This window comes from Condylura cristata, unplaced genomic scaffold, assembly GCF_000260355.1.
Source record: "Condylura cristata isolate star-nosed mole 26May11 unplaced genomic scaffold, ConCri1.0 scaffold00006, whole genome shotgun sequence".
NCBI classification, from domain to species: Eukaryota; Metazoa; Chordata; class Mammalia; order Eulipotyphla; family Talpidae; genus Condylura; species Condylura cristata.
Window position 1 is genome coordinate 9,916,211 of NW_004567107.1, and position 25,781 is coordinate 9,941,991.

General features: G+C 48.9%; 1 protein-coding gene across 3 annotated transcripts in view; it reads left to right on the top strand.

Moving 5' to 3' along the window:
- Positions 1–25,781, top strand: part of CDK5RAP2 (CDK5 regulatory subunit associated protein 2) — a 143,368-nt gene that overhangs the window by 62,344 nt on the left and 55,243 nt on the right. For all 3 annotated transcript variants that reach the window (XM_004677939.2, XM_012721556.1, XM_012721557.1), the window contains exons 13-20: positions 799–969; positions 4,761–4,904; positions 10,782–10,879; positions 15,604–15,734; positions 17,070–17,179; positions 19,282–19,410; positions 22,622–22,717; positions 24,408–24,595. In XM_004677939.2, the coding sequence (XP_004677996.1) occupies positions 799–969; positions 4,761–4,904; positions 10,782–10,879; positions 15,604–15,734; positions 17,070–17,179; positions 19,282–19,410; positions 22,622–22,717; positions 24,408–24,595 (1,067 nt within the window). The remainder of the gene's footprint in view (positions 1–798; positions 970–4,760; positions 4,905–10,781; positions 10,880–15,603; positions 15,735–17,069; positions 17,180–19,281; positions 19,411–22,621; positions 22,718–24,407; positions 24,596–25,781) is intronic.

Genomic DNA, 25,781 nt, shown 5'->3' on the forward strand with positions numbered 1-25,781 from the left:
GAGAACGTAGACTGGCCCAGCCGCTGTGGAGAATAGTGTGAAGATTTCTCAAAATGTTAAACTGGGACCTACCGTGTAGGACCCAGTCGTTCCACTCTGCGGTAGCTGTAATTGCTGAAGGACGCAAACGCACTCCTTCAGAGGGAGATCTACACTCTGGTGTTCGCTGCGGCACTATTACAGTAGCCAAGTTATGGAAACAGACTAAGTGCCCAAAGACAAATGAGCGGATTAAGATGTGTTAGAGATACACGATGGGATACTACTCAGCTATAAAGATAAACTCTTGCTATTTTCAACAACCTGGATGGGACTGGGGGGATTATGCTAAGCAAGGTAAGGCAGGAGGAAAAAAGACAAATACGGATGATTTCACTTGCGTGGAGTGTGGAGAAAACAAAGGAACTGGCAAAGCTTTACTTTTATTATTTGGATGTGTCCCTCAGAGTCGTAATTATATTTATATAAACATTTAGAAAGAGCCAGCATCATAGTACCCAGCATTTTGAAGAACATACTGTTTTTATCATTAATTCCCTATTGTTGGATATTTAGTTTCTTCTTGGTTTTTTAGAATTTTAAATAATATTGTGATAAATATTCATATTTATGTTGTGATAAATATGGATAAAGCTTTTCCAAATTGTAGATTATTTATAAGTTCAAATAAGGAGGAAATACACAACGGTTGAAGACCTTGATTAGCGTGCTTGCTTTATCGTAGGTAAATCGTTGAGAGAAGTTGTTATCTTGACTTTCTCGTCCAGTAAATTCTGGTTCTTCTTTTTCTTCCGGTAGGACCTTCAACGTGAAGTTGAGAAATTACGCAACGAAGTGAATGAACGAGAGAAGGCAGTGGAGCATCATTACAGGAGCCTTTTGAGTGAAAGTAACAAAAAACTGCAAGGCCAAGAAGAGCTGATCAGGCGCCTGACGGAAAGTGCTAGTCAGGCGGACTTGTTGCCTCAGGTATCACGACTTTTGGCCTTTAAATCTTCTGATTTGGTGTCGATTTGGTTTTGTTTTGTTTTTTAAACTCTTTCGAAGGAATCTTCCTGTAAAAATGTGGCTGCAAAAATTATTGTAGGCTTCTTTTCCACAAATCAGAGCCTCCTACAGCTTTCTTCATTATTTGGGCCTCAGCCATCAGGGAGGAGAGTGTGGAGAAGGGAAGGCACTTCTCTGGGCCGTATGATTCATCACATCAACAGCAGGCCCAGCTGCATCAGGGTTGGCCTGTTTTTCTCGAATATTTAATAGAATAAAATAAGGGCATCTTCGCGCCTTGTTCATTCACCCCTCTGTACTGCTCCTCTGTTCCTCTGTGCCTTGGAACACCCATCGTGTTCGCTGGGGACTTATTTAGCTAGCTCTCACTCACGGCTAACCTTGGTGACCTGAACATGGGGGGTTTCACTCCACTTCCTATGGAAATCTCATTAAAATGATGGTGAGGGCGTAAAGCCATGCACACACAGGATGGGGAGAATGGGGTGATGCTGCTGTCTGAAAGGTAAGTGGATGGTGAGTGTTACTACACAGGTTCAGCATTCCCAACTCTGCTACATCCATTGGGATGGGAGGTCAACAGGGAGCGAGTCGGCCTATTCCACAGAACCCGGAAAGGTCAGTGGACGTGAGAGGTGCCTGTGAGCAGTTTTGGCTGGAATGCGGCGCAGTGCATTGACCTTGTTCCCTTCACTGGCAGGAAATGGGAAATTAAGGTCTCTGTCAACCTTAATCTATTAAGGGCAGGGAGGGGGGCACCCCAAACCCCCAAACCTGCCTGCTCTAAATAGGGCCTGCCATCGGCCGCATCAAGACAAAACATACTCTAGTGCGTGAGACCTTCAATGGAAGGAAACTTTAATACAGTTAATGTGCAATACAGAAAAGACAAAGACAGTCATTTTCAAATCACTTGAAGTTACCCATCCCCTTGTGGGTAGATGCCCAGCCAAACAGCCTTGGCCCAGAGCAGGGCCTCCGAGGCCTGAAGCTGCCACAAGTCAAAAGCACATTTTGAGGGGGACCTTTAAGAAAGGGGCAGAGGGGCCCAGCATGTCTGGGACAAAAGGAACAAAACCAAGAGAAAAGCTGCCATTGTCAACCTGCTCATGGGTCTCTCACCCTCAGATTTCACCAATCCAGGGCCAAGAAGCAAGAGCAGCTTCTTCACATGTCTCTGCTCCACATGCCTCCGTCAGGTCTCCTTCTGGCCTCCATCCTGCTTCCTTTTTCAGCTTTTTTTCTTCCCTGCTCAGCTTTACCCTTCAGGGAACCTGAAACCTCCTCTTGGGGACCACCAGTCAGAAAACCAGAGAAGAGAAGCGCATGTGCAGCTGAAGGCGGGAGTGGGCCCCTCGAGTGAAATGGGGAGGGAGGGACCCAGCAATGACGTTCCCATAGGGGAGAGAAGCCCCTGCAAGGTGCTGATGGTTGCTGGTCCTCCGGCAGAACCGCTGAGTCCTCCCTGATTTTCTCACAGCGAGACTCCCTTGAAATTCCCTTTCCCTACTTGCAGAGTTTCTGAACACTTTTACTGGCAACAGTGGATGCATGAGGAGAAAAGTGTGTGAATAGCCTGGACTTATCGAGCGGGAGAACAGCGTCTGGAGGAAAGACAAGCCAAGCAGACATGGGGGGAAAAGAAATGAGCATTGAAACGAAAACTAGACAGCTTTTTAAAAAACTAAACCCTGTAACATCTTTAGGTGAAAATAAATTTGGGATGTTTTAAAAGCAACTATGTGGAGAGGAAGAACCTGGAAGATAATTACATATATAAAATGTTTGATAGAAGAATTAGGCAAGTTAGAAGATGAAATTGAGTAAATCTGGAAATAGAAGTAAGCTAGTAAACAAACAGATGGGAAAATGGGAAAGAAATGATAACAAAATGAGAGACTTGATTCAAGAGCTCCAGTATATGACTAGCAGAAGTTCCAGAAGGGTAGGACAGGCAAAGTGGAGGGAAGGATAATTTCAAAGTAAGAGGAGAAAAGTTTCTAGAATGGAAGGTCAGGCACTTCTATATTGAAAGAACTTGGTGTTTCTAAAACAATAAAAGCGACTTATACTGCTAGGTCAAATTGTGAAATTTCAGAGCACAGGGACAAAGAGAGGATGGAAAGGCTTGTAGAGAGAGAAAACACAGATTCTGTACATGATAGAACCAAACTAAGTATTCTCAACAGCAACATGGGAAGCCAGAGGCAGGAGAGAAGCACTCTCAGATTGTTGAGGAAAGGTCATCTACAGTCCAGCCTGTGCGCTCAGCCCAGGCAGAATACGGGCATTTCAGACATTTGGTGCCGCCCATGACTCTTTGCAGAAAACTCCTGGAGGAGTTCTGAGACATACCCAGAAAGAGACTCATGATCCAGGAAGACATGAATCTACCTGGGCTGTGAAGGGAAGTCCTGGGATTATAGTTGTCTGTATTTTGTTTTGTTATTCTTTGTATTACTGATGTCTTATTTGGTTTCCTTATATTCCTCTTATAAGTAAAACCATCCAATGTTTTTTCTTTTTACTTCTGCCTTATTTTACTGAGCATAAGTCCTTTTAGCTCCAACTATGTTACTGTGAATGGCATAAGTTAATCTTTTTTGATTGCTGATTAGTATTCCATTGTATATGTATATACCACATCTTGAGTCAGTCATCTATTTTTGGGCATTTGAATTGTTTCCAGGTTTTGCCTATGGTATATATTACTGCAATAAACATCAGTGTTTTTGTGTCCTTTGGGTAGATCCCTGGGAGTGGAATTGCTGGGTGATATGTATGGTTGCTCCATTTTAGTAGTCTCAGGAACCCCTATACAGGTTTCCATAGTGGTTGGACCAGTTTGCCCTTTCACCAGCAGTGCAGGAGAGTTCCTTTTTCTCCACATCCTCACCAACATTTGTTGTTGCAAGTTTTTTTGATATGTGCCATTCTTACCGGTCCAAGGTGGTATCTCATTGTGGCTTCGATTTGCATTTCCCCGATTATAAAGGATATTGATCTGTTAAGATAATCTCTTGGAAAACCTATACTTGATAGGTGCTATCGAACGATGTGATTTTTGCCCAACTTACCAACAGAGAATGAACAGAAATCTAGTTCAGGAGATTAACTTGTTTAAATAGTTAGGAATAGATGCTGTGCTTGAACTTGGCCAAAGGCCAAAGAAATAGTCTCTAGTCCTGTTCACTGATTTCAAATCACCTAAGGGGTCATTGAGGGGAACCCTGCTGTGCATCATGGTGAAGGAGGCCCCTAGCAATATCTCTAGTCCTGCCTTGCTCTTCCTGAAAGTCAGAGCTCCTTGGGGACATGGATGGTTCAAACTGTGATGACTCAAGAGTGACTAGACTTTGTGGGGCCATGAGATCTTATCACGGCATTTACCCTGGAAGGGTTCAAACACACTCAAGATCACACCTGGCATTGGAGACCCAGGATCGGAGGCCAGTCCCTAGGACTGGAGCCTGCCTGGGCTTTGTCCTCTATGCCGCACTGGGAGGCTGTCACAGGTGACAGAAGGAAGATTCCATAATGACTGTCACCATCCTTGGCTCTGCCTGTTCAGTGACACGCACATTGAGTTGCATTCTGTATCTGCCTAACATTTGGGGGTGATGCAGGTTTAATTTAGAGGGCATATGGGCATTGTGGAAAAGACTGGCATATCTCCTCTGAAAGAGTTTGGGACACTCTTAATACTTTTTTCTTTGATAAAAACTTTTTTATGATTTATTTTGTTTCCTTAGAAATTCAATGAAAAAGCATTGGAAGCAATACAGCAGAACAGTTATTTAACTACTGCACAGGATCTGGGGTTCAGGAGTGAAGACTTAATAACGGAAAAGTGCTCCTCTCAACAGTCACCAGGCAGCAAAATCATCTTCTCTGAGGTAAGCTTGACTGAAATTGGATGTTCACATGCGCATTCATATTCTTCCTTGACACATATTTTATAACTCCTTTGATCTAGAAAGCCTCAAATGCCTTCCTGCTGATAATTGAGCTACAACAGGTAGAAGGAGGAGTTTTTAACTTTACAGATTAATATCCTTCAGCTGAGCATGGGTATTTCCACTGCAGAGGGAACTGAGATGTCACAGCTCATTTAGAGACGAGCCTGGTGTTTGTTCTTCCAGCGCTCACCTCTGTAGAAGTATATAGTTCAAGTATTAGGAGAATTCTCCTGTTCAAATGCACAAAAGAAAAGGCCCAGCAGACCCTTCCTGATCTCCTCAACATTCTTTCCTTTCTCCTTCTCTTTCATTCCCCCTCACGTCATGACAGCTAACTTCTTACAGGTTCCTGAAAGTGACATGTTTGTATCTCTTGCCTTTGCATATGCTGTTCCATCCTCCAGGAATGCCTTTCCCTTCCTTGGTCATCTGGTGACCCCAACGCACCTCCGCTGCGGGGCATTCCCTGACTTTGTCAGCAGAGCCATCTCTTCCTCTCTGAGCACGGCACTTGCCCCGGAGCTCTCACTCCTATGCTGTCAAGGGGCCACCTTTCTGCTGCCCCTCCCCAGGCGCAGGCAAGGAAGCTGGTGTGCATGTTTAAATTCCAGGCTCAGGTCCAGTACCTGGCTCAGGAAATGTTTGCTGAGTGAGCGAATGATTACATTGATCTGAGAGAGAGGCAGAGGATTACTCTTGCCTGTAGCCTGCATATAATGCAACTAGGCAGCCAGCTGTGGAAAGAAAGGAGTTCAGTGTGGGCCAAGGTTTCCCGCCCCCACCCCACCACTCCGGGCTTTAATGAACTTCATACAGTGAAAAGACAGAACTCTTACGCAAATTAGTTCTCTGATGAATGGCTTTCATTGTGACTTGTGATTTTGTGAAGGGTGATTCTCAAAATAATTAACCACTGTGCAGCAAGGGCATCAGCCATCAGGATGTTCAGACAGACTGTCTGAGAACCAGGGAGGTCCTGGGGGTCTGCTGGTGGGCCAGGCCTGTGGTTATTGCATCTTGTAGAGGTCCTGAGGGGCTGATGGCGAGGCCAAGCAGGCCTCTGAGGTGGTTAGGGTAAGATCAGTGGGGGTAATACTACAGCTGGTGTAGAAGCATCTCAGTTTTTCAGCAACCAGCTGGCCCACTGTGTGTGGACTCAGTGTCTACCCTGCCTAGAGGGCATCATTGGCTGGACAGTGGGAGCCCCTTCTTTTGTACTGGGGACAGTGTATGTCAATGATAATACATGACAGCATTGGGCTCATTAAGACCCTTCCCATCTTCAGGGACGGTGACAAGGTCAGGAGAGCCTCAGTGTGTTGCTTACTTGAGGAAGGACTCCCCAGCGTCTCACGGCTTGTCTCTTCTCTCGTGCGCTTGCCGGGTCTGGTGGGCAAGGGGCACTTACTCTCTGCAGACCGTTTGGATGGCAGGGGCTACACCCCGTGGCTGCAGTCAAACTCAGTACCAGAAAGTGAACTTGACAAGTAGGGATTTCTTAAGCTGGCAGTGCCAGCCTCAGCATCTGAGGTGGAGGAAAGGGTGTTACTGTTAAGATTGTAGGAGACAGCCTGATCCTGGTATACCCAGGATACCCTTGGCGGGAGTGGGGTGGGGGTGGGGGGGCCTTGGATGCCTGCTCTCCCACCTTGATGTCATCGTATTTTATAGCTTTCTCACATTCTTTCTCTTGGTGTTGTCACTTCACTTGAGTGACCTCGGGCAAGTCTGATGATAATGACTAAATCTGAGGGCTAATATTTTGTGGCTCTGACTTGCATTAGCTATTTGATTTTGATCAGGTTTAGTTGGGTGTGAAGATGCTCGTCAGCCTGTAATAGGCCAGTCTGTTCTGAAAGGAGCTAGCTGCGGCTGGGGCTTTAGAAGGATACCTCCTCACTAATTTGAATCCATTTTGTTACACTTTGCTCTTTTGAGTCTTGTTTTGGTTATATAAAAAGTGTCTAAATGTTGAACAAAATGTTTATTAATTTGAGGCTGGGTATTTAAAAATTTAATCTCACTAGCTGGATCCTCTGTGTCACCTCATTTTTAGCACTGGGCGATGTTTGCACTCCATATAACTGCAAGTTTAAAGTCATTCCATGAGCATTTTGGTTATGTTTAAATCCCGTATGATCTATAAATTATTGTGCAAGATTACCTAACTATTTTAGGCAAGGTTTTAATTCTGCTCTGAGACTAATTGCAAATTGTGGATAAAGAATTATAAATTATTATTTAGGAATTATAAATTTCTAGGGTCAGTTTAAGAAATCCCAACTGTTGCAGTTAGCAGCTTTCCCTCCCCCTGAAAAAATATATAATGTTCAGATTCCAGTTCTTTCTCTGGCGAAAGCATGGCTTTCTTCGACTGTGCTGTTGGCCGTTTTGTGTTGACTTAGGGTTTATCCTCTGCCCATTTCTGTGAAGAACCTGAGGTGCTGATGATGTCTCCATCGACTCAAGGCTGTCTGTTCTTCTCCTAATCATGTGTGATCCTGAGAATTAATGCTGGATGGTCAGGGAATTGACGAAGAGAGAGTAAAACACACTGACCGTATTTAACTTGCTGCAACCTGAGATTTATAGCTTGACTGTTGACATGGTTGGGACATTGCTACTGAGATTCCTGAGTATTAAAATCAATGTCTTTGTTACAGAACTGTGACACAGCTGCTGAAATAGAGACCATCTATCTGCCAGGCCGCTGAATTGCTCTGATTACCAAGAAGTGAGCCTTATGCTGTCTCTGCTGCTGCTTCAGAGCGTGGTCTGCACGTTTCATGCATTTCCTGTGGGTCATTCAGGCTGCTGTGGCAGGCTAGGAAAGGCTTTGGTGTTCGGATATCAGTTCTGCCTACCTGCCAGCTCTTTGACCTTGGACAAGTCACTTAATCTCTCTGAAACACACCTTCCTAATCTGTAAAAAGGCGGAATTACATGTCTACCTCCTGAGAGGATTAGAAGTAATGTATTAGTTAAGGCTCTTTGGCCTCAAGTTTTAGAAGCCTGTGTTGAGTTGTCTTAGCAAACAACCGCTAAGAAAGGAAATAGCCATTGGGAGTGTACTGGGGGCTCCCACAGTGCTAAGGGGGAAATCGAATGGCCTGGACTGTGGAGGGTGACCAACAGCCCGTGAGACCTCACCAGAAGCCGTGCACACAACTAGGGCTGTGTCTTTGACAGGGTTATACCCAGTGACCCCCCAGACCTCTGGTGTCTTGACTTAATCTGAATCCTGGGAGAGAAAGGTGTGGGCACAGGGTCTGGCTCACAGAGAGCAGGGACCTTCCTGGAACTGGCTCCCTGCTTGAGAAGCAGCTCTGGGGAGAGGCAGGCAGTGGTGGTGAGCTGGTTAGGTTCTCTTGAACTATGGAGGACAGAGTGCTGGGTGGGTGGCACAGTGGGTGGGTGGCACCCTAAGTCTTCATGGGGATGGGAAGCCTCCATTCCGGGCTGTGTGGAGGGGGCCGTGTGGGGCTGGGTGTGGAGAGGGCGCCCCTCTGTGCAGCTGGGCCCTCTGATGCTGCATGGAGGAGGTTCTCTGGTTGTTAGCTCTGCCAGGGGAGCCAAATGACTTCATTCTAATGGGGCCCGACTCAATGTAGAGGAAGAGGTGATTGATGAAATGGGACCCTAATGGCTCCGAAGAGTTCATTTATTTACATGGGTGAGCAGTTTGCTTCTAGGAAGACTTCAACTCACTCTGACTTCCATTATGCAAAATATTCACAGGAGTCTCTGCTTTTAAGATTCATAACTGTCCCTGTGTTCCTCTCTTACCTATTTATCATCAGTTCAGCAAGTATTTGCGATGGCATTTGGCGTGGGCCTGACGCTGTGCCTGGCGTGGGGCAGTGCTGCCCACAGGAGCCCCCAGGACAGTTAACAGCTGGTTGGTGAAGGGGAAGTGAAGCAGGGTGCCAAGGGGCTGCAGGAGGCCCCTCTCCGTCAGGGAAGGCTTCCTGGTGAGACGGTGGCCTGAGCAGATGACGTAAGGGCCTTGGAGCATGTCAGTACAGAGGGTGGCTGATGGAACAGAGCTCCAGGGAGGAGGAAGGAGCTTTCCCTTGGAGCTCAGATGGAGGCTGTCCCAGCTCTACCGAGATGAAGGGCAGACGGAAAGGAAGCGTGGGTGTGGTCACTTGGCGGGCCTAGGAGAGACTAAGGAGAGCAGTGATCTGAAAGATGCCAGAAGGAAGAGAGAGGAGCTGAGCCCTGACATGGCCTTCCTTAGCTGTCCCACAATGCCCTTTGCGGGATGATGTGGGCACTGGGCAGTCTTGATTCTTCAGTTCCTCAGTCTTGCCTAGGGTTTCATGGCCTCGATACGTTCAAAGTGTCCAGCCCAGTTCTGCTGTATGATGCTCTTCAGTTGGGGTTTGTCTGATTTTGGTGTCTGGGTTCAGGCGAGGCATGGACTAGTGCACTACTGAGGCCGTGTTCTCTCTTTGTGTCCTACGTGAAGGCACCTGGCTTAGATTTGTTCCATGTTATGGCCACGCTGATTGATACCTTTGTGAAGGTGCTGTCTGCCAGGTGTCTCTGCTCTGCGGTTACTTTTGTCCCCCTTTATAGTTAATAAGTCTTTGTGTGCAAGAGTTTTGAGTCTTTGTGACAGTCAACGCTTCACATTTTCACCCACTGGTTTTGCCATCCTTTTATGCTGCTGGGCTGAAGCCTTTATTTCCTTGGTGGTCGGCACACTGTCCTTTTCCTGATTCCATCATTCAGTCTACGTGTATTAGTTGTTTTGCTATAAAGAAAAGGTCCTCTTTCCATTTAATCAGTCCTGTCAGTGTGGAGTCTTGAATCTGTTGAATCTTGAATCTGTTCTATTTAGTAGGCCATGGTCTGTTGCCATTGCTGTTTATTTTGATGCAGAAATTGTCCCAGGCCTGGCCTTTTCAAACTGGCTTCTCTGTCCTTTTGACAACACTTCATCTTTCTTCCAGAAATTCTTTATTTTCTGGGACAACAAAAGGCTGCAGACATGTCTGGTATTACCTTGTTTTCCTTGTCTCAACTCTGGAGTGGACCGTTTTTCCCAGGACCCCTGGTCCCTTACATTACAATATCTCGCTTTCATCTGCTCCACAGCTTCATGAGGCGGTAGTTACAGTTCACCCTTTTACAGGCAGAAACACCAAGGCCGTAGTAACATCTTTGGGGCCTAGGATGACTTGTAAGTGGCAGAATGAAAATTTGAACTGGTAAAAAAAAGTTTCACGTTTACGAATGTCGACTCAAAAAATTACATCCTCATGCCCTAAATGAGACGGAACCTCACAGAGGTTTGCTAGGCCGTGTACCTGAGGTTATGTTGCTCGTGAGTGCTGGAGATCCCCCTCAGCTCTCTCTCATCGCTCTGTTTGGGACACCTTTGAAGCGTGATCGCACTTGACCTTTTCTACTTTCATGTAAACCCCTCGTCCCTAATACTTGCCAGGTTTTGGCTTATGGTTTTCTTTTATTTGGAGAGAGAACAAGTGTGGAAAGACATTCTTTGTAGTTTGTGAAAAGGAGGGCCGGCAGCTCTGAGGGCGGCAGATGTGCTAACTCTGATGGCTCTTCTATAGCAGTTGTCGGGTTGGAAGCTCGGCTCTTGGCTTTATTCTGTGCTGATGAAGCTCACTCCCCGCTGCTCCTGCAGGTGGTGCTCTCTGACTGTGGCCTGATCCAGGGCCTGGCGCCCTCATCCACCTTCCTTCGAATTTAAAAACCAGAACGATTCACATATGTTTGCATAATGTAAGGATGTGCTCTTTTGAAATTCTCCCCTTAATGTCAGATGCCCTTTATCATTTCCAGGCAAAGCAACAATTAGACTATGAAGCGCTGACTCAGGTCTTGAAGAAGGAACATGACATCTATGCCCACCTGGTAAAATCTCTGCAGGACTCAGACAGGTAAAGATTTCTGTTTGGACGTCACACACGTGTGAGTGTGAGCGCAGGGACACACATTTGAATAAACGCCGGTCATCTCTGAGGCCCTGAAACCCTTCCAGTCTGTTTCGGAGGTTTCAAGTGCTTGGGTGGAGGGTGTCTTACTTAAGTCAGATACATCTATTTCCTATCAAGACTTATTTGATTTTTGGCAATGAACTTAGGATAAAAATGTCAATAAATAATTAGTCAGATCTTTATACTTAGCTCCGGAACATGCCTCCGTGTGTATTATCTCATATGATTCTTACAGCTGTTCTGCGATGTGAGTGATATTAAAATCCCTGTTTCCCTCAAGGCCATGAAAACTCAGAGGCTATGTGATGTGTCCAAAGTCACAAAGGTGGTGCGTGACAGACCGCTGGGCCTCAAACAAGTCTCTGTCGTGGAGGGGCTCGACTCTGTGGAATTGCTGGAATGGTTTGGTGCCGGCGAGGCCTGTGTGGTGGGCGCCTGCTGCTGGCTTGCCCAGCTCTGGGCCTTTGTTCGCCCCTCTGTAAATAGAGGCCTGGCTTCAGAGACTTCTCAGGTTGAGGCGTCTTCTCTGTCAACACTGGTGGGAACAGGTGAAAGGACATGATATCTGGGATTCATTTCCAAATTGTACAGAAGTAGAGGACGTGTGACTGGGAGTAGCCACACTCCCTGGCACTGGGGGTGGGCGAGGGTGGGGCCAGTAGGTAGATAGGGAAGGGCTCATTATATTACCCTGTATTTTGCTTTTGTCTTATATTTCTCCCTACAAAAAGTTAAAAAGACGCCGGCGCCCCCCTTCTCTCCCTCTAGCACAGGGCGGGAGGCGCTGTGGTTCCCGGGCGTGTGCTTTCCCAACCGACTTCCTGTAGGCTTCACACCCTCTAGTTACTCTGGTCAGGAGACCCGAACTGACCCCCAGAACAGCTGCCCCCTCTGTTTCTTGCCCTCACCCCCCTTTGAGAGCTGTCTGGCCATGGGCCTGGCCTGTCTCCATTTCCCAGCCTGTCTGAGGGGCTGGGAGTCGGCACTCAGGAAATGGTCTGTGGGTGAATGTGCACCCCCACTCCGTCCCGCCCCCCTCCCCCCGCCGTCTTCTAAGTTATGAGATAATTTTCGGATTTTAAAATCTGAAATGAGTTTAGAGAAAATGAAAACACACTGATGAAATCTGGGCGAAGGCATCACTCTCTGAAAGTGAGCTTTTTCAAGAAGCCTCAGCTGCTAGTCATTTCCCGCGGGGCGGGGTGGGCACGAAGGAATGGGCAAAGTGGCTTAATCGCGCATCCGGAGCCTCCCGTGGGGGCCGGATTCTGAGCTGGGTTTGAGCAGGCTTCTGGGTGGGTGCGGCGCAGGCAAGCCCCCTTGGCATTGGGGCGCTTGGCATTCCGAGGCTGTCTTCTAATGAATGAGAAGTGGGATGGCACTGAGCAGAGCTGTGGCTGTTAGGGATGCTTTCCTGTTCATCTTCAGGTTCATCTTCGCACGTTCAGCGTGCGACAGACCTGGTTCTAATTCCCACCTCTGCCTCTCAGTAGCTCTGAGCTCTCTGCTAAGTCTTTTCACCCCGAGTCTGTGTTTGTACATTTGACATTGGCTGGCTGGCCGCCCTGCCTGCCTGCCTGCCTGCCTGCCTGCCTGTAAGGCAGGCAGAAACAAAAGACGCCAGTTTTTGTATAGCCCTAATACCTTCTGACACATAGTAAGCCCTCAGTAAATGGTAACATTAATGTAGAATAATTACAACAGAGAAAGCTTCCGAATGCCTCAGTATCCTGGTGTGCACAGGCTTAGCTTGTGGCCTCAGTATCCTGGTGTGCACAGGCTTAGTTTGTGGGGCGTTTTGAGAGCTCAGGCCTTGCTGTGTCCAGAGGGTAGAACTGTGGCCTGAGGCAGATGGGGCTGTGGTAGCTAACACCAGCTTACTCTCCCCACGGGGTGTGTGTGTGTGTGTGTGTGTGTGTGAGAGAGAGTCTCTGGAGATGTGGTATCATTTAACTTGGGAAGCGAGGGAGGCAACCCGCCCTGGAAGCTGCTCCTTTCCTCTTCCTCTTAATTCCTCACCTCAGCAGCCTGTGGATTTGTCCCCATATTGCTGAAGGGGAGACCACTCTCAGTGATGCTGAGGGGATTACCCAAGCTTCCACAGGCCGGAACTGTCAAGGCTCTGACCTCCCTGCTTCCGGGCCACTGTCCTTAACCGAGACAGCTCTCGTCTTGAGACTGGCATAGCTTGCACTTCTGGAACGCGGGATTTTTCAGCCATGGCACTGCTGGGACTCAGGCCTGGAGATGTCTGTCACCAGGCTCTGTCCTGTGCATTGCAGGATAGGTGGAGACATCTCTGACTCATTACTACATGCCAGCAGCCATCCCCTTTGCCAGCTGTGAGATCCAGCACTGTTTCCACATATTGTCACATATCCCTTTGGGGGGAAAATTATCTCCAGATGAGGTCACTGCTGTAACTCCTGAGAATCAGAAAGTCTGACACAGAAATATCAGTGTTTCCATTTGGCAGTTGTTTGGGTATGGGGGAGGCTTTGTGGAAATGTTCAGCACCCACTGTGTGCTCAGCACAGTGCTAAGCTCTTCCCTGTGTAACATTAAACCTCAGAGTGATCTCGAAGGAAAGGTGTGGTCCCCATTTTACAGATGGGACTCAGCTGTGTGATCGCCTTGCGCATTGGTGAGTGTTGGCTCCTGGGCCGCTCATCCCCTGCCTCTGCCCAGCTGCCTTCCAGAAGGAGGCACACAGGGCTTCTGTTTCCTTCTGGCAAAACCCCTTTGTTCTGCCAACACCTCACACCTTGAAAAGATCTGGAGTTGGGAAAACAGCTGACAGGCCCAGGAGCAGCAGCTGTGGACTTTTCACCCTGTTAGAAAATGGAAGTGGCAGCGAAGCAGTTAGCTCTTCCCAGCCCTAATCACAGGAGCTCCGCTAAAACAGTCTCCTTTTTTCCCTTGTTAAATGTCTCTGCAGCATGACCGCATCCAGGCGAATGCTGTGCAGTGACACCCCTGTAAAGCTTTCCATCAGCCTTACAAATGGATCATTATGATTGTCTTGAAATGGAACCAGGTACAAGTTGCTCGTGGGGGCCCCTTGCAAGAAGACGGCTTCACAGTGCACCGTCTTCAAAGCAGCGAGCGTAGGAGATTAGACATAATGGTTTATTTTCCTTCCAATATGTTGATTTATGTGTGTGGTTCGATGGTGGAGCTGGAAGAAATCTCTGAAGAAGGGGGCCGGACTCTGTAGCACACATACTGGGAGCAGCAGCTCCTAGCCTTTTGGGGCTGTGGATCTCCTTTGAAAAATTAGGTGGAAATTTACGGACCCTCTCTAGAAAAAACCCACATTTTCATAAATTTTTACAGACAGGTTCAAGGTGTTTATGGACCCTCTTAGGGAGCATAGGTTGGCCACTGAACAGGGAGTGATGTCTTTAGAAAGGGAGACTTTCTGGTTTGCTACTGCGTTCTGGTAGTCTTGAAAAATGCTCATGTACTTTGACCCAGTAATTGCGCTGCTGGAAATCTGTCTTAAGAAACCGAGTGTGAACAAGGCTGTAGGCTCAAGATGCTCAGCAAAACGTTGCCATGGTGCTCAGACGCGGGCTGGGGTTTCTGCTCCTCGGAGGGCCAGGGGTGACGAGTGTGACCCTGCCAGGCACACAGGGTGCATCCATAGCCCTCCTGCAGATCTGCACTGCCCAGTTCAGAACCACTAGCCAGAGGACTCCTTATCATAGGTCGGACAAACTTCCTCAGTGTAGTTCAGATGCTCACTAAGCGCATGTGCTACTAGCTGCCATATCAGCACAGATCCAGAAGGTTTCCATCACCAGAGAAATTTCTGCTGGACAGTCTCTGCCCGAGATGAATGCAGATTGGGAGATGTCCATTATTGTGACGTCCTCCACGTTCAGGGGTGCTGGTGCCAGACGCGCTCTGCACAGCTAAGCTCTGTATCACAGTGACCCAGAGGTGGAACTTGGCACTCCCCTCCCCGAAATAAAAATTCTTCCTGCTGTGCCTTGGTGAGTGGCCCGTCACAGTGGAGTTCTGTTGGCTCCCAGGTTGGGCCTGCTCTCTCTTTCTCGTCCCTCCAGCCTCTGCCCCGGTACCACCTCTTTCAGACACATTCAAGACTACCATGACACAGCAGACATCCACTTCTGGTGACACCCCAACTCTGGAGAACCTCCTCTTCCTTGGCAAATCCCTTGTCATTGCAAGCAGAGAGCCATTCTGGAGAATTAAATTATTTCCACCCCAAACTTGGGAATGACCCAAATATCCACTAATGGGGCATGAGTTAAAGTGACATTCACCTGGTTTAACATTGCAGAGTCATTAAAGCTGATGTTTGCAGATCATTTCCACTAGCGTAAGGCGACATCCCGGCCAGGAGCCTGCGCCGTGGGCGTCCTGTGTTCTTCCAACCTTTTGGAAATACTCAAGGAAAGAGGCTGGGAGGAAATACAGTCTGCTGTGTGGTAATTGGTCGTGGGATCATGGTAATTTTGTTTTCTTTATACTTTTACACTTAAAAATTTCTATAATAAACATGTATCTCCTTTTATAACCAGAAAAAAAAACAAAACCAACTCACAAAAGACATAGAAATCAAAGGAAAGCTTGCTGGGCTTGCATCGCACAGCATAAGTAGTTCTGGTTCTCAGTTGCTGCTGTCTTCTTTTGCCAAGTGTCAACAACCTGCAGGCTGAGCTGAGCAACATTTTGGCGCTTCGGAGGCAACTGGAGCAGGATGTTCTCTCCTACCGGAATTTGAAAAAGACCCTCGAGGAGCAGATCAGCGAGATTCAGAGGCGGGAAGGTACGAGCTCCCTTGTATGTCTTTCCCTTCGGCCTTTCTGCTGGGACCTCAGGAATTCTAAAACCCCAGTAGCAGATGAGGCACCCACAGGATTTCACCCGGGGCCCCTTGCCGGCGGTGGCCGCGTCCGCCGGGCTCTCGCCTCGTGCAGGAGGGCCGAGCAGTGGAGCAGCGCTGCAGAGGGCAGGGCTTGCTGCCCCTGCTCTGGGCCGCCCCTTGGCTGCCGCGGCTGCACATGACTGCAGGGTCTCGACGCCCCTCTGTCTGGTAAATGACCCTCCCTGGCCAGAGTGCCTGGGTTCCGGCTGTCTCAGCAGCCAGTGCAGAGACGGGTGCGTAGGCGTTACCACAGCGGCCTTTCAGGCAGGGCCGAGACGAGGCGCCCAGGCACTTGCGTGGCGGGGGCTGAGCCCCTTCCTGTGTGGGTGGGTGTCCCTTTCCTTTCAGTGGCTCTAGCCTGGGGCCTGGCATCTGTGGTAAAAATCGGTAACAGCAGTGGTAGAGTCGCTGTTTCTTAAACACCTACTGTGCATGGGACAGTGTCAGGCACGTAACCTCACCTGACAGGTTTCCCATGGAAACTGAGGCTTGCAGGTGGGAGTGGGCCTGATCTACCCAGACTGAGCCAGGACACCTTGCTTAGAGTTGTAGCTCTTTCCAGCAGAGTGGGTATATCCATTCCTACCCTCATGTGTAAGAAGAGAGTGTGTCTGTGGCCATGCCATGCTTCTTAGTTAGCCTGTCTCTCGGCTGTGCCGTCCCTCTATTTGCATATGACCTTGACTGCAGTGGGGGGGGGAGCTGACTTACCTGGGCAACCCAAGGTCTTGTCTTACATCTGCTAGGTAGTTTCTCTACATGGGCCTGGGAACTTGCTGCTGTGGGTGACTCTGGGGTTGGCAAAAAAATATATCATGCACTTTTCTCCCCATTGGTTCAACTCATGAGGCTCATGTCTCTCTCCCTCTCTCTCCACACACCCACCCCATTCTCACCTAAACAGAATCATTCCCTCATTGAAACTGAAATCGCTATTGCTTTGGGTCACTCAGAATGGTCTGCAGGCACAAAATTATAACTCAGAAATGGCCAGAGTGGAAGCCTAAGCTATGATGAACTGTGTTTCGAGATGGCAGTGGGGAGAAAAAGGAAATTACTTTTGTTCCAGAGGTTGAGCATTGCGCTTGCTCTGGGTACTTCTTCCCCGTTTAGCCCCCACCCACTGCAGTGGCCTTAGATGGGTCGCACTGGCATCGATCTTAGAAGATCTGTTTCTGATATTCTGCTTCTTCTCCTCCCCCATCTTCTGTTTTTTTTTTTTTTTTAAATGTGCAGAAGAGCCATTTTCATTTTATAGTGATCAAACGTCTTATCTGAGTATTTGCCTTGGAGAGCACGATCGGTTTCCAGTGGAACATTTTTCTCAAGAAGAACTGAAGAAAAAGGTATTGACCTATTAACTTCCCATGCCCCGCTGGCTGTTTGTTGTCTTTTGGGTTCTTGAGCAGAGGGGTTCAAGATGTTTTTAAAGAAATTTATACTGAGGCAACTTGGTACATTAGGTCAGTTTGGGGGTTACTGCGTATGATTTTGCAGCTGTGCATGTGACATCGTAAGCATCACCAGCCGCTCACCTCCACCTGCTGACAGGACTTTGAAAGCCCATCCCTTTCCTTCCTGTCTCTCCTCCGTGCCATCTACTCTCTGTGTGCACACCACCTGGAGGGCCCAGCCTCCATGTGTGATTCCTTCTTGGCTTGTGTCAGGACCAGCCCAGGCTCTACCTCTGGGAATACTCCGTGCTGCCTCCATGGGGGCAGCCACCTCGAGAACACTGGGGGTCTCACAGTCGCATGGAGGTTCTGCTCGTTCTGCTCTGCAGTGATCTGGTCATTCATCTCTACCCCCTGCTAGGTTGTGAACATCTTGAAGCCAGTGGCTGCATCTTACTTGCTTCTAATTTTCCAGTACCTGGCACACACACAGTGGAAGTTAATAGGTGCGTTTTGGAAGGATGAAGGTCTACATTGGATCAATAAATCTTTTGTAAAACTGCAAAGTTTTTTCAGTCTGTTGATTAGTGGTGTGGTTAGAGTGGTTTAGTGTTGCAAGATTCTGGGAACCATGATAAGAAAAGGAACTGTGAGTTCAGAGGAGACCGATACGTTGCAAGTTGACCTTATGACAGATTCAGTTTGGTCTCAGAGAAGTTCACCCCCTTGCAGAGCGGGCAGGGTCTTTGCAGTGTGGAGCACAAGCACCGGTGTGACAGACAGACAGACGTCCAAGGCGTAGAGGTCATGAGGAGAGGCGTAGTGTCAGCGTTGGGGTGCTCACTTGACCAGAGGAAGCTGATCTCTACAGAAGGGAGTATGAGGAAGTTTTGAAGGGTGAGTAGGAGTTTGTGTGGAGGGGTTTCTCAGAACGAGAAAACAGCACGTATCAGGCACAGAAAGAAGAAATAGAATGGAGCACTGAACTTGGGTATTTAGGGAGGGGTGAAACGGGGCATCTGAAGTTTATAAAGATGAAAAAGATGGGTGGTGATTGCTGCTGCTTACGCTGACTGCACCCTGTGAAGCAGCGGGAGGTAGTTCTCTGGGTTGATGCTTCATAAGTTGGAAACAGTAGTCTCACTAGACCCTCCTGAGGCTTGGGCCCAGCTTGTATTCGTGTTCTGGTGTACTGGGCTTCTGCTCTGTGTCAGGGTGGAAGATCCCACTTTGCTTAGGGGCTGAATGATTACCCCGTGCTGGTGAAGTCTTTGGGAAGTGGCTGACCACTGGGCTCGAAGCTTGCAGGGAGATAGGTGGTGTCTGTCAGTTGCTTGTGTCCCTGGCTGGAGCACAAGCTGTGCCTTAGGAGGAGCGCTGGGCCGGAAGCCCCAGAGGCCGCTGCCTTTCCCCATCCCACGAGGCACTTTGGCCATTTCATTATCCAGACAGCCCGACCTTGAGCAGTGTGCTTCACATCCTCACTTGTAAAGCCAGTCTACCTCAGGACTTTGTAAGGAGTGATTGAGTAAAGCTTGTGGTGGGGTTATGTTAGCAACTGTCATTGCTCTATAGTTGAAGGCTCTTATTCCTCCTGACATTGTCGATGGGCTACAAAGAAGAAGGTCGATGCTGTAAAACAAGGCTCTGACATAGTCTCAGACACTTCAGTTTTAGGGGCTTTCCTCGAGAGCACCTCCTACAAGACGGAGACAGTGCTCGCTGCCCGTGAACACTGGGCTCACACCAAGGACCTCAGTGCATGTGACTTCGGCCCCACATGGCTCCATGACCCATTCCCCAGCGGGCATCGAGGCTTAGTTTAGGCAGCTTGCCAGGGTCCCTTTGCCTAGAAGTGGTGGCTCTGGGGTTCAAATTCATGCAGGGCAGTGTTTTGCGCTGTCCTCAGGATAGCTTGACGGCTAGAATTAGGCCTCCTGACTCCCTAACTGTGGCGATGCTGAGAAGGCCGCTCAGTAGAAAGGTCTGCGTCTGGGGGCGAGACTCTGAGGCTGAAATCTGGTGCCAGCCCGTTCCCTGTGCTTGCCTCCTAGGTCAGTGACCTTATCCACGTGGTAAAGGAACTGTATGCAGACAACCAGCACCTGAAGAAGACCATATTTGATCTCTCTTGCATGGGTTTCCAAGGAGATGACAGACTTGGGTCTGCAGAAAAATCAGAGGTAAGACGGAACATTCTTGGTGTCCTGTGCTAATTACAAAAATGTAACGACCCAAACTGGTTCTCAAGACTGCCTCCGTCCTTCTCTGTTGAAGCTTTGGTCTTGGAGGTTGTGCAGGCTCTGTGAGGTCAGCTGGGTTGTCCGTGGCTTGCTCAGGTTTGGGGCATGTTTTTGTGGGCGCGTTCTACATATTGTGATGCTTTTGTCCTCGTCTAGCCCTGGGATCCGTGCCGCAGACAGCATGTCTGGGTGGTGGTCTCAGGGGGCTCTGGAGAGTTGCCACATCTCCTGTTTGCTCATGGCCCACTGCCTTGGAAAGCAAGTGAGCTGGTACATTGCTCCTTTGCTCTTGTATTCATCCTGAGTACTGTGCATTCGCTTTCTTCCCTTGTGCATTGGGACATCGGGTTTGACTGTGAGTGTGTTGTTCCTGCCAAACCTGGCCAGGAACCCCGTTCTCTGCCGTGCACAGAGGACACCATGGGAGTAAACAGCACCCCGTAAATCCAGGTTCTCGATTATGGGAGCTTTCTGCCAGTGCCACTAGGGACCCAGGAAAGGTTAAATCATGTCTCCTCGAGGGCCACCTGGCTTGTGTTCTCACAGAGGGTGGGAGGTCCATTCCATTCACCTGCCGAGGGGCGCCATATTCACCCCTGTGACTTCTGGGTCTCTGCTGACCTCTGATGTGCAGTCTCTGACTCCCTCTGCTCGTGGTCGGTGTCATTTTGTAGGGGACCCGAAAGTTGGGGCAGTGAGGAAGAACCTGGGTCTAGACCCTCCTTAGCCCCTGCCGTGGCCCACCTCTCCCACAGGAACTGCCCTGCCCTGAGCTCATGAGCCTGTTCCACAGCCTGGAGCCATCCCCACCAGCAAGCACAGGAGGCTCTTTTTGTACATGGCTGCTGGAACCCTCTGGGTGGGTTGTCTTGACTCAGCCTGGGGTGCCAGGTCAATGGAGGACTCACAGCCACGCCACTTCTGGGGAAAGGCCTGTCAGCCTTAAGCCATCTCCTCCCACCATCCAAGCGGGAAAAACTCAGCAGTATTTATGCTGTGCTCTGGCCAGCTGCTGTCTGTAAGAGGGGGACAGTATTGATCTTAGCCTCCTGGGCTCCAGGTAGTTTTGAAAAATAGGAATATCTGCCATCCATTTAGGGAGGAACAAGTCTCTCGATTTGTTTTCTCCAAGGCGGCATTTTTAATAAGCGGCTCATTCTTCACCTACTTCATTTGAGCCGTAAATGGCATGTTTGTTTGTTCATTTGCCCTTTGAAAAAAAAAATCTGTCAAATGTCCCATTATGTCCTTTGGAGAACAGAGGCTTTCCCTCTTCCCACTCTGAGATCTTGATACCAGCCAGTTCAGATTTGCGTCATTTGTCAGACTGCACTTCAATTTGCTGCTCCCTGTGAATAGCTGTGTCCTTTGTGGTGCGGTCCCCAGCGTCCCCCAGCGTCCCCTGGAACGGTGGGAAGAGCTGCATGGGAAAGTTGATGCTCCCTAGGTAATCTTGAGTCGAGGGAGGAGAGGTGTTCGGGGTGAGAGTGGGCTGGCAAAGGGCGCTGCCGTTCCCGGGAGTGCACTTGGCTCTCCTTCCACGAGACACAGGCAGAAGCAAACCAGAGATGCTCACATTGTCCACGACCTTTTCTGGGCCGCAGGCCTGGCCGAGTGGGGGATGGGCACCATTCTCGTGCACAGGAGCTGTAGCTCAGATGAGGAGGAAGCCCCAAAGAGCAAATGTAGCTTGTGTTTTTAAAATTCAGGTATTTCCCTCCAGTATTTAACCAGCAGCACTACCTAACACTTGGAAAACAGAAAATAAATTACGCCTCATCCTGTCAAGTCCAACACCCACAGTTAAGTAACGTTTTGGAATTTTCCCTTCTCTGTACGTGAACACGTACATACGCACATGGCTACTGTGACAGTTGTTTCCTGTGTTTCCCAGGGTTCAGAAATACAGATCCCACCTCTTCGAGTGTACGTTAACACACCCACCACCAGACGCCCGTGTGCTCCGCGGTAGTCCACCGGAACTGCCCCTTTCGTGTTTTACCCTCCCCTTACTGCTCCGGCAGCCTTAGTTTTGCAGTCAGATTTCTAGGGTTGGTTTTGACTGATCTTGTGTTTTGTTTCCTCGTGTTCTACATACGAGTGAAGCCAGGTGACATCTGTCTTTCTCCTTATGAGTTCACTCAGTATTACCCTATCCAGTTTCACCCTTGTCGCCAATGACAAGCCTTCCATTTTTGATTGCTCAGTAGTATTCCATCACGAATGCTGATGCCAGAACCTGGGTATCTCACATGCCAGCACGGACTCTGCCCCCCGGGGGTGGTGGTAGCACCCAGCCCAGAGCTCTCTGCTGCGTCACTCAGTTGAGGTTTGGTGTAACTTTGGCCATTGCTCTCGCTGGTATGGCCATCTTTCCCCTTACTTCTCGTTCGGTTAATCCAGATGTCCCACAACAGAATTCTTTGCTCTCTTGAGAACTTTGTGCAGTGTGTTTCATAGCCTGTAGAAACCTCGGCATTTATACTTTTACAACAGTAGAGATTTGTGCCGTCTTTATAAATAACTCACCTTCATTTTCAAAAGCAAAGAGTTGTCGTCAGGCGTGTTTGGATGCTCATTAGTGATGGGGACGTCTTGTCAGCAAAGTGACAGTGCTCTGGGCCTGCCCACCTCGGTGGCTGACAGTCCACAGAGGTTCTGCTCTCCGCCCAACAGAAGCCATGTGGTCCCTGGGCACACCACCAGTTTCATTTATTGCTTTCTTCCTATTTGATGTTTTCTATTCCATCAATAGTTATTTTCCAAAATCTTGTTACTTTTATATAATCTGGAAGTGAATTTAGCATCGGCAGGAATGGCAGCGGCCCAGCAGACAGCATCTTCAATTTACCGCAGCTCAGGAAAGGCCGTGCAAAGGCAGAAGGAAATGGCTTCAGCTCTGTCTTGGGGAAATTTGTCCTTAAATTATGCCTGGTTCCAGGCAGCTGTGTGCGATGTGTCGGAAGTAACAGCTCTAACTTGGGCTAATTTTTATTTCATGGCTTTGGCATTTGTTTCTGCCTCTTTTTTTTTTTTTGGTTTGTTTTTTCGTTTTGCGTTGTTTTAAAAAGACATCACTGACTTATTCATACATATTCATGCTGCTCACTTTTTTGGGTTGCATTTTCACATCATTCCATGCTTCATGTAGCTTCTGGCTAGCAAGGAGGAAAAGGACACGATCCGAATTGGAGAAGACAATGAGAATAAATTCCTGAGTGACCGGCCTTTGGAGCAGAGTGACAAGGTAGGGACATGGCACTTACCCCTGTCCGCCCAGCCCTCTAGGGGCCCAGGCCTCCCCCTGGAATGAGTCTGATGGGTTTTCCCTCATTCTGCTGTCTCCTGTGTGCCAGTACAGAGCAAAGAGACCCAAGGCCTGCCTTCTCAGAGGCTGACTGGGGAGCCTATCACACCGGAGAAAGCACACAGAGTTGCAGGTAGCAACAGGGTGGTTGTAGGAGAAGAGTACATGTCATGTGTTGCACCTGGACAGATCTGTAGAGAGTCTTTCTATGCAGTGGAAACTGGGGCCTGTGAGGGCGAGGATTCATCCAGGCACGTAGTAAGCCAGTGAGAGTTAGTGCAGGGCCCTTCCCTCTGGGTGGCCGTGAACTCCCGGACCAGTTGACAGCCGTGTTAGGGGCCACTTCTGGAACCGCTGGTGTGTCCTGCCCTGGAGCCCAGCTCTGTGTCCTCTGGGCACCGAGTAGCGTTTGACGTGGTCCACACAGAGCCCTCCACTGATCCTGAACACTTGGAGTCAGCATCCCAGCGTGGCGGGTCCTAGCAGACGGCAGATTTGGTATTTGTGGTCTTCAAGGTGTTCAAGTTCATTCAGTCCTGACAGGGAGATCATTAAAATACAGATTGTTTTGGAGAGCAAAGCAATCAAAAGTGGGGGCTTTGGAACCAGATGAGTTTTTTAGTCTTGGTCACGATTTCTGTGACTCTGGTTAGCCTTTGCTTAACCCCTCAGCCTGAGTTTCCCTATCAGTGACGACAGTCGTACTTCCTTTTCCAGTAGCTGTGATAGTTAAATAGAAAGGTATGTAATAAATAGTCAGCAAATGTTAGCCGTTAGTATTTTTATTAGTATATCCTAGGCTTTTCCTCCTTTGGAGGTTGCTTATTTAGGTGGATTTAGTAACTAGATTGGCAAACAGTACCCTATAAATAACAGCTCATTTGTGTGGGTCTTATCTTCCATTTAAAAATCTTAATCATTTTACAAGTGTAGAGAGACGGGCGTGATGGCTAGTGTGTATATCACCAGCAGTAATGAAGTCAAGGATGTTATTTATAGAGTGGTAGGAGAAATTTACAGCTCTGGAAAGGGGGAGTCGGAATGCTAATTACAGCACCTCAAGGCATGCCCAATGCAAGCTTTAACTGGATGTATCCTCCGCTGGTGCCCCCAGTGACCGGAGAAGGTGGGGCTGTACATAACATTTCCATAGGGATTAGGAACTCTCCACCTTCCTGATGAGACAAATCAAAGCCTTGCTAATTGGGATGTGTCTATAAAGAGTAAGTCACTTTCTGATGTATGATGAGAGGATTCTTTGCATGAGTGTATAAGAAGTGTCAACAACATTGTTCATGGGGGGGCTCCCTATCCTTCTTAGGAAGAACTTTCAAAGGGTGGCTGTGGGTTGGGGCCACACCCCCATAGTGGGTCAGACACTGTTCCCCAGCGTACATGGGGTTGCCGCTGCCCCCGTTTTATAGAAGAGAAACTGAGCATGGAGACAAAACGATGGGAACACACCTTAGTCCTCCTGAGCCTCTCCCTAACTGAAAGTGTGTGTCGACCTCCCACACGCCCCCTCTTTCATGTTCTCTGCCTGACTTGCCCTCACCCCTTCATTCTGTCTCCACCCTTCTCCTCTGCATCCCCTGTGGCCCATGCTTTGACTAAATACTTTGATTTGCAGATGATGGAGGACCGATCCAAAGCGGGCTGCAAGAACGGATATTTAAGGCACACGGATTCCAGTGTTCTAGAGCACGAGGCAGCCCCCACGCCTGGCTGCCCTGGAGACCAGAGTCGAGAAGAGGGCGAGCTCCTCAGTATGCTTTCCCCTTTCTTCAACGAGAAGGTCGCAGTGTTACTGGAATCCAGGTAGACGCGGCCTAGGCCTTGCTCTGCCTCTTGGTTTGAGGGGAAAACAGACTTATTTTGCTAAATGGATCTAGACGGTGGTGCTGTGTAATTTACCAGAGAGAACTCCTGAAATGGCTTGGAAGGAATCTTGCCAGTGTTGCAATTAAGGAATTAGGCTGCATGCTGGTGGCTGTGGGGGGACCTTAGCTGCACTCTCACGCGTTATACAGCGGAGGAAGCAAGCTTCCCTTTACTCAGGTTCCTGGGCCTAGAAAGGCCTGGCTGTCAGCGAGAGGGATTATAGGCCTACCGAAATCTCTTCCCGTTTCTCCAGCAACTTAAAAACTACCATTGTAGCGGTGACTGCTGGTTCACGTTGAGCTTGAGTGAAAGTTCTCTTCTCATTGTATCTGCTGGGAGTTAGTTGTTCCTGTGTGAGGAAATACCACCGTGTTTTCTTAAAGCAGAAAAGCAGCATTCAGCCCACGTGCATTTTTAAAATTTCTTGTTTAGGAGCAGAGTTTTCGCCCTTCGCCTTCTTTCTAGTCCACGAGAACAGCCACTAGGCCTGCCCCTGGCCCCCCTGCTGCTCTGCCCACGCCCTAGGGCTGCTGTGGGAGAGGCCCCACCCAGGCTGTGTGTCCCGTTCTCCTCCTGTCCAGAGACAGAAGTGGAGCCGCTAACTACTGCCTGGCCTCCCGGCAAGGGCTGATCCCTAGTATTTCTTCTGCCATGGCAGACTAAGCCTCAGAGGGATTTCTCCACAGCTGAGAGAAGGGCGCAGGCAGCCTGTTTGGGCGCTACGGGCGGCTTAACCCTCCATCCCTGATATCTGTGTCACAGTTTCGCAGCCCGAGTCCTCTCAGGGGTGACCTCAGTGGCTGTTCTGGTTTATTGTCACAGGGAGTTAAGTGACCTTAGTAGATGCTGGGGAAGGGGAAGTTTTCCTTGACCCAGAGTCCCAGATGTGCTGTAGAATACAGAGGTGCTGCTGTTTCTGAGGGCCACCTGGGACGCGCTTGGGAGGCGTAGGTCCTGGGAGGTCTGTGCAGGTGGGCTCCACGCTCCCTCCCAGCAACAGGAGCATTTTAGCCTCAGCTTGTCGTTGGTCACACAAGCATGTGACCACCGCTTGTCGGCAGTAGCTGTTCAAGCATGTGTTCTCCCTCTCGATAGTTAAAAATGTAGACTGAATTACAATTTT